Raw genomic sequence first — 15,361 nt, 5'->3', positions numbered from 1 at the left:
TTTTCTGTCTAGATTGGCTTTGCCCTGTCCCTAAGACAAAAGGAATTTTGTTGAATTTCACTAGCAATTGTTTTGCTCAGCTAGTTTTGGTGGTAATAAGAGAAAGTTAATATCTCTGGTAAGCACTGCTTCATTTCAGCAGTTAACACCGTTGGCTGCTTGCGAGCCATCTCTGATATGACTGAGGCTGGATCATGCATTTTAAAAATCAGTGACAACACAAACAGTCTTGTAAATGTTCTTCCTAGCTTAATACCGTCCTGGTTTAGTACAATTCCCCACCAAAACCCTCATTCTTCCACATGCCCCGGACAAAACATATTCTACTTTCACTTTAAACATATGACAAAACTATTACGGCTAATTGCTGTTTGGCGCCAAGATAACCACAGCGATGGTCTAATGTCAAAATAACGCGGAGCGGGGAGAAACTAGCCACGCCGCTCCTCTGCCCGCGGATACGGCTCTCGGCGAGCTGAGAGGGAGGCTCAGGCTGGCTCCTGTCACAAGGGAGCACCGAACTATTTGGGTGTTGACTGAAGCAGGGTTTCGGGGCTCCCCAGGGAGAAGCGCACGCCGAGCACAGCAGACCCGGCGGGCCACCGCTGCACGCGGCTGGTCTCTCTGAGCGCCCCCTCAGCCAGGTCACACCCCCAGCCTGGGGAGCAAACCCCACCCAGGCGAGCGTCAGGCTGGGTGTGGTTGGTGTCCGCGCAAGTTTGCACAGCTCGCCTGTGCTGGCTGGCTGCAGCGGGGCTCCGGCTCGGCCCCGGGGGAGCGCCCCCCCTTGTCAATGAGCGGCTTGGCCGCCTGCCTTCCCCAGCGCCCCGACTCTCGCATGGGCCCCTCCGCCAGCCGGGCGCCCAGCCCACGGGCTGTGCCGGCGGCAGCAGGCTCCGGCTCCCAGGGGCCCGCCAGCCCAGTGAGCGGGGGATGATGCCCAAGGAGAAGCCGCTGTGGAAGGGCTCCGCGTTCCGCCTCTGCCTGTTCTCGGCCGCGGTCTTCTTCTGCCTGCAGCTGGGGCTGAGGCGCTCCTGCGCCCCGGCGGAGAAGGCGGGAGCAGATGCGGCCAGGGCTCTGCCCGCCCGGGGCACCGAGCAGCGCCTAGGGCCGGCCCGCAGCAGCCGCAAGGACCAAGCGGAGGCGCACCTGGCGCCGGAGGCGGCGATCGCCGGCAGGAGGCGGGTGACCTACCTGAGAAGCAGCCGCAGAAGGAGCTCGGAGCCCGCCTGCTGCCCCCTGCAATCCCTGGGCAGCAGCCGCAGGAAGGTAGGGCCCTGTGAGGCGGGGGGTGGGGGGGGCACTGCCGTGACATGGGCATCGCCATATCACAACAGGACACCCCCTCCCCATGCTGAAGGGCTATAAAATCCAGCTACTCTAAGGCTGGTGCCTGCAAATGGTTTTGCCTGCATGGGTGGTCGGTACCCGCAGGGCTTGGCTCGTACGTCTGATGCGGGGACCCTCTCCACCTCCCCAGTCTCTCTGCTGGTGCTGAGCCCAGTGGCGGCGCTCAGTAGGGTGACCATATTTTCCAAAGGGAAAATGGGACACCACATGGGGCTGGCCAGAGGCGCTTGTCTGAGTCTCCCCCACTCCGGCTGGGGTCGCTGGAACCCTGCCTGTCCTCTGTGCAAGGCTGGGGTCACTGCTCGCCCCCCACATGAGCCTTGCCTCCCCTTCTCCACAACGGGCTGGCATCGCTGCTGGAACTCCCTCCCCTGACACATTCCTTCATACCATACGCAAAAAGTGGGCATTTGTCTCGTTTGCTCTTGCCAACTGATCAAGTTGCCAAGAGCAAATGGGACAAATGCCCACATTTGTCCAAAAAGTCGAGATGGCTGGGACAGGGCTTAAAAAAGGGACTATCCTGGCCAAAACAGGATGTATGGTCACCCTATCCCTAAGAGTATGGGCCACCCCAGGCAGAGCCATGCACAAGATCGGGCACCGAGCTGGCGGGTGATGTGTGGTAGTCCTGCCAAAATGGTCCCCACATGCTGATCTGCTTGCAGCCAAGATGTGGGAGGGACCTTCTCAAGCTGGGCTTGATAGCCAGGGCCAGCAAGGACACCAGGTCTGGATCTTCAAGCCCTCAATGTTCAGGGCTTTAGAGATACAACCTCCAAGCCTTGGGCCAAATCCAAACCCTCTTGGGCTCTGGAGGGGAAGTTTGGCTCCATATCTGACCTCTGTAGCTATGATGCTGCAATAGCCATGCAGACATTCTGGCCCAGGCTCTGAAGACTGGAGAGTGGAATGGGTTTCAGAGCCTGAGCCTGAATGCATCTACACAGCGACTTTTAACATCATAGTGAGCTTAAATCTTTACACCTTGGCTCTGACACTTGCTTTGGGTTTTTGTTTGTTTGTTTGCTGTATAGACAGAGGTACCTTTTGAGGGAAGCGTAGAACCGCCAGGATCTTTTCTTCTTACTCTAGCAGGCCAGGAAAGAGGATAGAGAAATTGGATAATTCCCTCTTCCCTTCTGCCCACCACATCCAGGAAGGAAGTGGAAGCAGCACATTTTGCCACAACATAGTGACTGTGAGATTTTCTGATGTGTTGTGATGTTGTCATCATGTTACATCAGTATGCATGGTTGCCAGCTCTTGCAATTTTATTGTCAAGTGTTGTGATATTTGGTGTGTTGTCTTAAATCCCCAGCTCCTGATTATGGGAGATCCATAGCTCTTTTTCTCTCTCTCTTCTCCACCCTCCAAAAAAAAAAAAAAAAAAAAGAGTATATTTCTAGCCTTAGTGGTTTCAGGTAAAAACTTTAAAACCTAAGTGTACCTGAAAAGGTTCACAAGTTAGTAGACAAATAAAAAGAGCTCCGATTTATAATTTTTAAGTCAGTCTCATTATTTTTGGGAGGCCTGACTCATGACTTTTGAATACTTGGGTTTGGCACTGTATGTGTTGGTGTTGAGTTGCGATGACACTTCGCACCACAAGCACTTTGGGATACAGTGCTGTTATTTTGTGTTGCTGTAAATTCATTTGAAAGTGAAGTGACTGAAGTTCATGGTCCATGTCTGCATTAAGGAACTGAACTGTTTCCAGTTGAATTGGTGCAATAGAATTGGTTTAAGCATAAATAGTTTGATATGTCCACTCTAGGAATATGGATGCATACTTTAAAATTTTGCAGTTTCCCCATGTATCAACACTAGTGCTGTTCTAAACCATTACAATTGCACTGCTCTCAGGGCTAACAATTTCTGGCATGTCTCCCAGATGTAGGGTCTTCTGGAAGATTTTTAAAGGCCCTTGCTGCATTGTGGCACAGTAGTGGGAGGACTATTTGAACTGTTTGTGCTGTTACGTTTGTGGTATTTGTCCACACTGTCATTGATCCACTGAAATGATCTCATGATTATCTACCTAAAGTACAGCATGCTTCATTTATTGGGATGCTCTTCATCATGCTACTCCTTCTGCTGAGACTACTCTCAGGAAATCAAGTTAACCTAATGAGAGAGAATGGTAAAGACTGAGGCTCTCTCAGGGAAAATAGTAACAAAAAAATCACATAGGGCTTGTCCACATATGCACAAGTTGTACTGCTTTATCTATGCTGGCAAAATTGGGTACAATCCCCGTAGTGTGGATACAGATATTCCATTATAAGCATTTTTGCAGTGGTATTGTAGCTGTGTTGGTCCTGTGTTGGCGACCTAAGAAAGAGCTCTATGAATCTCAAAAGCTTCTCTCTTCCACCAAGTGAAGCTGATCCAGTAAAAGATATTACCTCACTCAACTTGTTTCATATACTGGTATAGTTTATTCCTATATGGGAAGGAGAATAAGCACTAAATGGGATAAGGCATCTTTGTATTGGCATAACACACAAGCTATATCTTCACTAGGAATGTAAAATCCTAGTGAAGACAAGGCAGTTTGTAGTCTTTACGTGAGTTAATAGGCTGAGTTAAAGACTATAGGGGAGCTTAGTCTTTAACTTGATCTGCTAACACATGTTGAAATGACAAATTACATTGTATTCACTAGGATTTTACATTGAGTTAGTTAACTTCAGATAGCTAGTTCAAATAAAGAACACATCTTTAGTCCCTAGTGAAGGCAAGGCCTAGGGATTTGTATCAGTATAACTATTTTGGTTAAAAATCACAACCCTAACTGAAATAATTATACATACTATAGTTACATGTACAAAATGTATATGTAAACTAGGCCTTAATGGGACACATGTAACCATTGCCTATTAATTAAGTAGTACTTAGACAGATGTTAAATAGTTCTGAAACGTTTGTCATTTTAATAAGAAAAAATAAAGTAGGAACTAGCCTGCGTTAGCTGAGCAGCACCGCCAACAGGACTTTAATGGCCTGGTCGGCGTTGCTGACCAGAGCTGCTACGACCCAGTGCCTTACCCAGTACTGGATCACGACCCACAGTTTTAAAACTACTGGCTTACACTATACACAGGAGAATAGGGTGAACAAGCCCTGTTCACCTGTGTATAGTGTAGCAAGGCTGGGGACTGACAGCCCATCAGAATCTTAAAGGGAACACAGGAAACCATATATCTACACAGCAATAAAAAACCCACAGCATTTTATCTTGGAGCCCAGGTCAATTCGCTTGGACTGCAGAGCTAACAACAAGTAACATGGTGAAAAATAAAAATGATTCACATTTTATTTCATTTAAAGATTTTTCAGACTGTTTTAAAAGAAGAAAAGGTCTCTTAATTCATCCTTCATGACTTCTACCTGCTCCTTTGGAGAAAGAAAGTAGCCAGACCAGCACTGGCAGTCAGGCTCATGAGCATCCATAGTGCTCTGGGGAGGGCAGGGCAAGGGAACAGTGCAGAAGAACTGGATCTCTATACAGATCTCCTAGGAACCACCAGGATGGATGGATTTCACTGTGGATCTTACCAGCCCACATGCCAGGTGTCCTCTGCATGTCTACAACCCCCTTCTTATCCTTGGCAAGGTTAAGACCTTTAACAGTATAGTGTACTGTGTAAATATTTCTTTTGGAATAGATTACAATATATGATCTACAAGCAGTGCAGCAAAAGATTACTGAATAGAATTTTTCCATAGGCGTTGGGGGATAGTCTACACTGCTGCCTATTAAACAATTTACATAGACTCATAGAAGAATAATGTTGGAAGAGACCTCAGGAAGTCATCTAGTCCAATCTCCTGCTCAAAGCAGGACCAATCCCAACTAAATCATCTTAGCCAGGGCTTTGTCATGCCAGGCCTTAATAACCTTTGAGGATGGAGATTTCACCACCTCCCTAGGTAACCCGTTCCAGTGCTTCACTGCCCCCTTAGTGAAATAGTGTTTCCTAATATCCACCCTAGGCCTCCCTCACTGCAACTTGAGACCATTGCTCCTTGTTCTGTCAGCTGCCACTACTAAGAACAGCCTAGCTCCATCCTCTTTGGAACCCTCCTTCAGGTAATTGAAGGCTGCTCTCTCTCTCTTGTCATCACTCTTCTCTTCTGAAGACTAAATAAGTCCAGTTCCCTCAGCGTCTCCTTATAAGTCATGTTTCCCAGCCCCCTCATCATTTTTGTTGCCCTAGGCAGAAACACTGCAGAATAATTTACATGATCAGTACTTTTAAGGGTCATGTTCACAAACAGTTGTCTTCATATATTTGTACTTGATAATAATGTGAGTTTGTTCATAAACAGAACTACAGGGCATTTGTCTGGGATTTTACTTAGAAACAAATGAACAAAAATTCCAAAAGAAGATGAGAAGGTCTAAGATCCATCCATCCATGACTCCTATCTTTTCAATTCCAGGAAATAGATTGCGCGATTGCATGCTTTTTGTGATCAATGGCACAACAGTAAGATTGGGGAGAATGACACTAAGGACAGTGTGAAAGTTTATACCCTAAATAAATTTGGAAGGATTAATTTTTATCACCCGCATGGCCCCACAATATGCCAATATTTTTATGGCTGACCTGGAACAACGCTTCCTCAGCTCTCGTCCACTCACGCCCCTTCTCTACCTACGCTACATTGATGACATCTTCATCATCTGGACCCATGGGAAGGAGACCATGAAAGGGACTCTGGAAAAATTCCACCACGATTTCAACAGCTTCCACACCACCATCAGCTCAGCCTGGACCAATCTACACAGGAGGTCACTTTCCTAGACACCACGGTGCAAATAAGGGATGTCACATTAACAACACCCATTACGAAACTACCGACCGCTATGCCTACCTTCACGCCGCAGCTTCCATCCTGGGCACATCACACGATCCATGTCTACAGCCAAGCACTAAGGTACAACCGCACCTGCTCTAACCCCACAGACGGAGACCAACACCTACAAATCTCCACCAGCATTCTCAAAACTACAATACTTGCACGAGGAAATAAGGAAGCAGATCAACAGAGCCAGACGTTGTACCCAGAAGCCTCCTACTGCAAGACAAACCCAAGAAGAAACCAACAGGACTCCACTGGCCATCACAACAGCCCCCACCTAAATCCCTCCAACGCATCATCAGGGATCTACAACCCATCCTGACAATGATCCCACGCTTTCACAGGTCTTAGGTGGCAGGCCAATCTCGCCCACAGACAACCTGCCAACCTGAAACGTATTCTCACCAGCAGCTGCACACCGCACCATAGTAACTCAGCTCAGGAACCAACCCATGCAACAACTCGATGCCAACTCTGCCCACATATCTACACCGCAACACCATCAGAAGACCTAACCAGATCAGCCACACCATCACCGGTTCATTCACCTACACATCCACCAATGTAATTAGCCATCTGTACATAGCAGAGGTGCATTGCTGGCATATTGGCCAAACTGACAGTCACTACGGAAAGGATAAATGGACACAAATCAGACATTAGGAATGGCAATATACAAAAACCTGTAGGAGAGCACTTCAACCTCCCTGGCCACACTATAGCAGACCTTAAGGTGCCATCCTGCAGCAAAAAAACTTCAGGACCAGACTTCAAAGAGGAACTGCTGAGCTTCAGTTCATCTGCAAATTTGACACAATCAGCTCAGGATTGAACAAAGACGTGAATGGCTTGCCAACTACAGAACCGTTTCTCCCTCTTGGTTTTCACACCTCAGCTGCTAGAACAGGCGCTCATCCTCCCTGATTGAAGTAACCTCGTTACTCTAGCTTGCTTGCTAGCATATATATACTGCCCCTGGGAAATTTCCGAAGTGGGTATTCACCCATGAAAGCTCATGCTGCAAAACGTCTGTTAGTCTATAAGGTGCCACAGGATTCTCTGCTGCTTTTACAGATCCAGACTAACACGGCTATCCCTCTGATAATTTTTATCGGTAAATATTGATTTTACTGTATATACACAAACCACTGAAAAAATATTTCCATCTATGATAATTGAAATGTACAGATAGGCTAAAGAAGAAAAATGCTGCTTGAAAACTTATTAGAATTTGAGTAAAGAATATTTACTTTGTGCATTTTGATAGCTTTTTTTATAAAGCTTTAACTTTGAGTCTCAATGTCTACTGTCATTAACTAATTGTCGACCTCCCATAATATCCTGCAAATGTGGAAATTTAAATAGATAAAAATAAAAAAAGCTTAACTTGTATGATATGCATCAAAATGATACAAAAAATAAAATTAAATTCTGCCAAGCCTAACCATAAGAGTACAAGTGTAAGTACATTCCCCAGAGTGTAAGATGCATGCATGGATAATACCAACTGAAAGGAAGGCTGCCCTTTAGAAACTTAACCATGTGACAGATTTACCAATCTACCAAACTCCAGAGTTACCAGTGCAATTGCTCATGGAGTCTGCCAAAGGGCCAGATGTTGCTGTAATATCTTCCCAAACTTGGCATTTAGAGACTATAATTGTTATCCAAAGAATAGGAGGCGTGGTGTGATGTGCTATGGTATGACGAAGAGTCTGGAACCCCCACTGCATTTTTCCACACAAAACTATTTGTGTTGATTAAAATAATATAAATAAAGTTCCTAAATATGTTTAAAAACATTGCCAAACAATGACAAATTAACATATGGTACAGATTAAAAAACAAAAAACACAGACTTTATTTTTATATATACTGTATATACCTTTACTCTTCAATGACTTTTGGCAAGACATACACACCCATACGTTACTCACCCTCTTAGCTCCAGTTTTGGGATACAAGATTTTAAATCCAATAAGTAGCTAAAAATTACCTTTGCTATGTTAATGAAGGGGAGGAGATCAATATGATAATAGAACTAAGAATTAGATTTTGTTGGATAGGTCCATCTGCATTTTGGCTAGAATTAAAGATGCCTGTAGATAGTGTTCTGAGCTGTACAGTATCCTTGCTTAAAACAAACAAAGCACAATTTTTTAATTTATTTTGAGAAGGTCATTAAATTAAAATTGTGCTTTTTTTGGTAGTAGAAAGTTGGTTTTTGCTGTTGTCTATTAGATCGCTCAGTTTTGCTTATGGAGCTACTAGTAGGAAGTCATTCGTTTCTATAAATTAACAGAGACAATCTCTCTTTTTTTTTTTTAAATCTGAACTCAGTTGTGCATTTTTGATTACAATATAAAATTGAAATGGTCTCTTCAAAATTATATGGAAACAGCTAATTCATAGGTTAACAGTTCATCAGTTAAAAGCAATGATGTAGTAGGCTAAGTTTAAAACGACTTTTCTCATTCATTTTAATTGTATTACTCAACTAAAAGTTTCTGTTTAAAAAGATGTTACCAGCCTTTGGATTTGTTTTTATAGAATTTATGCCCAGGCTGTCTAGAGTGTATGGGTAAGCATCCTTTTTAGCTATTCTATAAATCTGCTAAACACAAGTTTTTGATGTTAAAATTTTTCGTAGTTGATTTATGTGTATATTGGTTTTAAATTGCTTGCAGTTTTTTTAAATCTGATATTAGTTGTACGTCACATCTTTCTGTGCCTCAGTTTCCCTGTCTCTAAAATGGGGATAATGATACTGACCTCCTTTGTAAAACACTTTGGATCTACTAATGGAAAAGCACTATACAAGAGCTGGGTGGTATTATTATTATTATTTATTATTTATTACATATTATTGGGCTGCTCCTCCTTTTGTTCAAGCCAGTGCTAACACATAGGAATCTTGATCCTCTTGAAGTCAGCCTAATTTGTCTGTCTAGCCCAGGGATTGGCAACCTATGGCACGCGTGCCAAAGACGGCATGCAAGTCGATTTTTAATGGCACGCTGGGACCTGAGCCACTCAGTCCACTGCTGGTCTGGGGTCCCGGCTGCTAGCCCCACACAGCCCGCTGCCAGTCTGGGGTTCTGGCTGCCAGACCCTTCCCAGCCGCAGGCCCCACTCAGCCCACTGCCGGCCTAGGTGAACAGACCCCTAGACCAGCGGGCTGAGCAGCGTAAGATCACTTTAATTTAATTGAATCTTCTTAAACATTTTGAAAACCTTGTTTATTTTACAATATAACACTAGTTTAGTTATATAGACTTGTAAAGAGAGACCTTCTAAAAAACATTAAAATGCATTACTGGCACGCGAAACCTTAAATTAGAGTGAATAAATGAAGACTCGGCACAGCACTTCTGAAAGGTTGCTGACCCCTGGTTTACTTGATTATTTTTTGGCAAACACTCGTAAGCGTTGATTTTAAACTTGAAAGATTATTTATTAAACACAAGAAAGAAACTAAAATTGAGTGATTATGCAAAACGAACAATTAAAATTTTTAAGTCTCTCTCTTTTTGGAGGCAAAATATCAGTCTCTCATTTATAGAACTTCCTCTCTTTGATTAAAAGGAAAGGATTCATTTTACTTTCAGTCTTGATGTGTAAAGGGTATTCATGTCTCCTGTTTGTAACAAATGGACACAAGGTGGAGGAAAGGGAGGATAGACAAGGCAGGAAAAATACTGCTTTCGTTGATGTCTTTGGAACAATGGATGGCTGGTTAGTCACAAATGGATTCTTTGGCTGGTCGGTCATTTGTTGCTTGGACACTGGTTCACTTTCTAGTCAGAGATATCATCTAGTTGGGTCTTTTATGCCTCAGACAGGGCAATGTTGTGGCCATCTGTAGTGGAGTGGTTGCCCCACTCCTGCCTTAAAGGGCTTAGAACAGCCCAGGAGAGGGTTGTGATTGGGGAAGCAGCCTCAGCTGGGGCCATGCCCCAAACAGAACACAGCTGGCCCTTATAAAAGGGCTGTGAGCCAGGCCTTTAGGGGGAGTGTACCTGGGTACCTAGGGTGGAGCAGGGCTGGGGAACTCTGGCCTGGAACACATTCCTGCCGCCCCCCCCCCCCCCCGGCCTAGTGCAAGGCCAAAAGGTACTGGGGTTGCAGAGGGCAGCCTATGGGTAGGCAGAAGCAGCAGGTCCAAACCCTTCTTTCCAGTGATGAATGGCAATCATACTGCAGTCTGTCCCAGTGAACAGGGCTAGATGGGACTGGCAATAGCCAAGACTGAGGTAAGGTGGGGATAGGTGGGTGGAGGTTCCCTGCGGAGGGGAGACCCACTGAGACTGGGGGGATACTGTAAGGGGCAGAACCCCAGTGGAAAGGGGCACTGGGGTCCAGGAGGGACACAGGGGCCTGGCAAGGCAAGATAGGGGCCTGCAGAGGGTGCTCCAAGACTGTGAAAGAGCTGATTCCCAGGATGACAGCAGGAGGTGCTGCAATGGTGAGTCCGCCCCCGTTAGACCATCTCATCTCACTGTGCTAATGTAGTGCATTTGATTTCAGGGTTTGATGAAAAGCTGAGAGAGAGAATGTAAGAGGAAACTGTCTGCCTCACTATTTGTAACACAACAGGGAAGGCGTGGCAAAACTGGGTCTTATGTGTCTCTGTGGTACAGACAATTAGTTTTCTGATGGGCTGAGGACAGGATGTCATGATGATTTTTCACAACTTACAATTGAAAAACAAAGCTCTTTGAACAAGAGCAAAGCCAGTTGGCCTTCTTCCTGGAAGAAAGTCTTTCGGTGTGGTCTTCTCCTTTTATCTTGCTGTCAGGAAGGAATCTTCCCTCAGGTTAGATTGGCAGAGACTATGGGGTTTTCCGCCTTCTTTTGCAGCATGGGGCAATGATCACTTGCAGATTTAAACTAGTGTAATTAGTGGATTCTCTGTAACTTGAAGTCTTTAAACCATGGTTTGAGGACTTCCGTAATTCTGGCCTTGTCTACGCTGCCACTTACAGTGCTGCAACTTTCTGTGGTTTTTTTCCACACCCCTGAGCTATGCAAGTTTCAGCTCTGTAAAGTGGCAGTGTGGATAGTGCTACAGCGGAGGTGGTTTTATTACAGCGCTGGGCGAGCTCTTTAACGTCGGCTGTGTAAATATATCCACTGAGGATATGGGCCTATTGCAGGAGTGGGTGGGTGAGATTCTGTGGCCTCCAGTGCAGGAGGTTAGACTAAATGATCATGATAGTCCCTTCTGACCTTAAAGTCTGTCAGGGTATACCCACCCATCTGAACTCTGGGGTACAGACGTGGGGCCCTACATGAAAGACCCCCAAGCTTATCTTCTACCTGCTTAGGTTAAAACTCTTCCAAGGCACAGTCTTCTGCCTTGGACAGATATTGCTGCCATCACCAAGCGATTTGCACAAATATTCAGGGAAAGGTCACTTGGATCCCTATCCCTGCAAAATATCCCCCAAAGCCTCTTTACCCCGTTTCCTACGGAGGCTTGAGAATAAAATACCAACCAGTTGCCTTAACAATGTGAGCACGGACCAACCCCTTGTCTAATGACTTTGGAATTAAAGTATTCTTTAAAAATAAATAAATAAATGTTATTAAAAAAGAAACGTCTGAAAACGCAGGCTTTAGGGATTAAACACCAAAAATAACTTTCTTGGGGTTCAGCTTAAAGGTTACAAGCAAAACAAAAGCACCTGGGGTTAGCACAGAAGAATCCACAAAGCAAAATAATCAAAAAGGTTCCTAATCACAGCTGTGTTAACTTTTCCTGTGCTACTTGCATATCTGGGGTTCCAAATAAGGAGTTTTTTAGGTATGATGCTTATGATTTCCCATACCTGGCTTAAAGCTTATAGCTTGTTGCTGCCTTCCCCTCTCTCCAGCCCCAGCGTGGAAGAAAAGCCCCCTACACCCAGCAGTTTTTCCAATTTGAAAGTGAATAACCTCCTTGTTGGTTCCCTGGTCAGATGCTAACTCAGGTTAAGGTTCTCCTAACCCTTTACAGTTAAAGTAATTAGGGTACAGCTGCTAAGAAGGATTCCATAGCTACTGACTGGCTGGGTGTCTATAAAAGGGAGCTTCCCCTGCACTCCCCCCCCCTTTTTATCACAAAGTCTAAGAGACAAGATGAGATGAGCCGGGATGCAAAGTGGGATAGGAGTGAGAGTCAAATTAATTTATTTTTAGTCTCTTTTTAAGAAACCACAAAGAGGGGAAAAATAGGTGACGGTTTTTTTTCTCCTTGTTGTTTTGTCTAGTAGTTAGGCCTGATATTTGTCACACCAATTTTGGTTAATTAATTGTTTGGACTAATCCAGCTTCTTTGTATGGTTCTTTTGCACTTGTTTATAATATTGATTTAGTGAAAAAAAGTCAACTTATTTTTTATGGTTAATTTTTAAGTACTCAAAGTACAGGTTATTGTAACATTTTATGAACTTTCACTTGCTTTTTACTTTTGAGCTTACAGTTAGGGTAATTGTATGGGCTTAATAGTCACAACGGGTCTTCCATCCAAGTACTGATCTAACCCAAACTTGCTTTAATATGTAAGATGTGCACAAGGATTACATAGCAAGGTAGAATAGGTTTCAGGCCATTGGTATGTGGGAGGTAACTATGAGTGCCAATGTTTTTTGTTCAAATACTGTATTGTCAAACTAAAAGAGCAGGCTGAGGGAGATCATTATGTTTGGAATAAAATAAGGTACTTTTATTAATGTTTCAACAGAAAACAATCAAATCCCAAGAGCACCAGCCAAATCTGATACCAAATTGATGCATCTGTGCCTGTAAAAAACAAAACAAAACTGAAGCACACTAATTCTTTTCAGAGTAACTATGCAAGAAAAATACTGGCCTTTCTCTATTTTAATGGGAAATAACATTTGTTTAATAGACCATAAAGAGTGAATGTAACATGTTAAATTATGAGGTAAATGTTCTCCCAGTAACCCTGATTCTTGAATGTTTTCTTTTAGCTAAAAAAGATTCTTCCTTCGTACAGTTTTGGGAAGCAGCTGGGGAATATTATCTTTCTGAAACTCATTAAGGTTTTGTGATTTAATTATATCCAACAATATAGTATAAATATTTATTCCAAATGCATACTCCAGATTTCTTTTCAACATGCACAGGTTGTGGAGTAAATTGTCCTACGTAGCCATGATGATGAAAATATTTTTATAAGAGATGTAAGCCATCATGCTTAAGGGCATAACCAAACATTGAATGATGGGATTAGATAGAAACTTCCCCTATGAGTAAATTTAGTTATTCCATAATTTTTCATTATGGTGATTGTTTCACCTTCCTATTGAAGTGTCTGGTTCTGGACACTGTCAGAGACAGGAGAGTGGGCTGAATGGACCACTAGTCTGATCCAAAATGCAGTTATGTGTCTAGGTTAGGAGAGAAATACATAATGACCCATTTTTTGTTGCAGCACATAACCCAAGAAGCTGAGCTGGGCAGATGCATGGGGGTGGGGAGAGAACAATGCTCCCTTTCTCCCATCTGCAGAATGGTTCCACAGCTAGTGGCTGAACTAGCCCTGTGTGCCCTCTAGGCATTCCCACTGTAGGGGAGGACCAGACGATTCCAGCTGCAATGGATTTTTTGCTCTCACCTCTTTTTTTTTTTTCTTGTTCCAAAAGCCACTACAGTATAGGTTTCTGTGCAAGGGCTCTATGGAGAGCAGGGCTTTATATGTGGATTCCCTGCACAGCAGACCTGCACCACCTCTGCCACAAAGGCAAGATTTTCCTCATATGAATAGTGACCTGTATTAGTTATGAAAGTGACACATAAATGTGGTGAAAGACTGGTCTTTATTTTTTGGGCCCAGTTACATGGCCCATATTTACAAGTTATATTTCAGTCTTTTATCACATTTGTGTGTCACTTTCATGGCACAAGTCTGCATCCACTGTCTCCAGTGACCACACACCACCAGCAGGTTGCATTAGTAGCTTGCAAACAGCTTCACTGAGATCAGAATCCCACCTCTCCTGAATTTTACAGTCCTACTCAAAAACTCTCTTTGTATAACTTGCTAGAGGGGAGTAGGAGGAAAGCGTGGATTTTGGCCACGTTGACACTGTAGGCTTGTGCCAGCATAGCTCTGTTGGTCAGAGGTGTCATCCCTGGCTGACAGAGTTGTGCCAATAAAAGCTTATTTCATAGAATATCAGGGCTGGAAGGGACCTCAGGTGGTCATCTAGTCCAACCCCCTGCTCAAAGCAGGACCAGCGCCAACTAAATCATCCCAGCTAGGGCTTTGTCAAGCCTGAACTTAAAAACCTCTAAGGAAGGAGATTCCACCACCTCCCTAGGGAACCCATTCCAGTGCTTCACCACTCTGAGTGAAAAAGTTTTTCCTAATATCCAACTTAAACCTCTCCCACTGCAATTTGAGACTATTACTCCTTGTTCTGTCATCAGGTACCACTGAGAACAGTTTAGATCCATCCTCTTTGGAAACCCCTTTCAGATAGTTGAAAGCAGCTATCAAATCCCCCCTCATTCTTCTCTTCTGCAGACTAAACAATCCCAGTTCCCTTGGACTCTCCTCATAGGTCTTGTGCTCCAGCCCCCTAATCATTTTTGTTGCCCTCTGCTGGACTCTTTCCAGTTTTTCCACATCCTCCTTGTAGTGTGGGGCCCAAAACTGGACACAGTACTCCAGATGAGGCCTTACCGATGTTGAATAGAGGGGAATGATCATGTCCCTCAATCTGATTTCACTCAGAGGGGCTGGAATAACCTTCACCAGCAAAAGCCCACTTTTGCCTATATAAGCTGCATCCATACTAGAAGTGCTTTGCTGGTGTAGTATACCAGTATAGCTGTACTGGCAAAGCATCTTATAAGGCTGTGTTTACACTGCAACTTCCAGCGCTAAAACTTTAGTCATTCAGAGGTGTGAAAAAACACACCCCTGAGAGAAACAAGTTTTAGCACTGAAAAGCACCAGTATGCTCCCAGCAATAAAACTACCATCCCTCATTAGGGGTGGGGTTTTTTATTGCCGGGAGAACTCTTCCCCTGGCGATAAAGCGTGTTTACACTGCCCACGTCACAGCATTGCCTCGGCTGTGCTGTAATGTGGACAGCGTAGGCATAGTCTGCATGACACCCCAGGGGC

The 15,361-nt window shown here is 44.3% G+C and overlaps 1 protein-coding gene across 1 annotated transcript in view; it reads left to right on the top strand.

The window, feature by feature from the left end:
* The first annotated feature begins 482 nt into the window (after positions 1–482).
* Positions 483–15,361, top strand: part of METTL24 (methyltransferase like 24) — a 92,400-nt gene continuing 77,521 nt past the window's right edge. The window contains exon 1 of the mRNA XM_032787286.2: positions 483–1,269. Coding sequence (XP_032643177.1) covers positions 934–1,269 — 336 coding nt within the window. The 5' untranslated portion in view covers positions 483–933. The remainder of the gene's footprint in view (positions 1,270–15,361) is intronic.

This window comes from Chelonoidis abingdonii, chromosome 3, assembly GCF_003597395.2.
Source record: "Chelonoidis abingdonii isolate Lonesome George chromosome 3, CheloAbing_2.0, whole genome shotgun sequence".
Lineage (NCBI taxonomy): Eukaryota > Metazoa > Chordata > Testudines > Testudinidae > Chelonoidis > Chelonoidis abingdonii.
The sequence above is the reverse complement of the archived record's forward strand: the minus strand, read 5'-3'. Positions and strand labels throughout refer to the sequence as shown.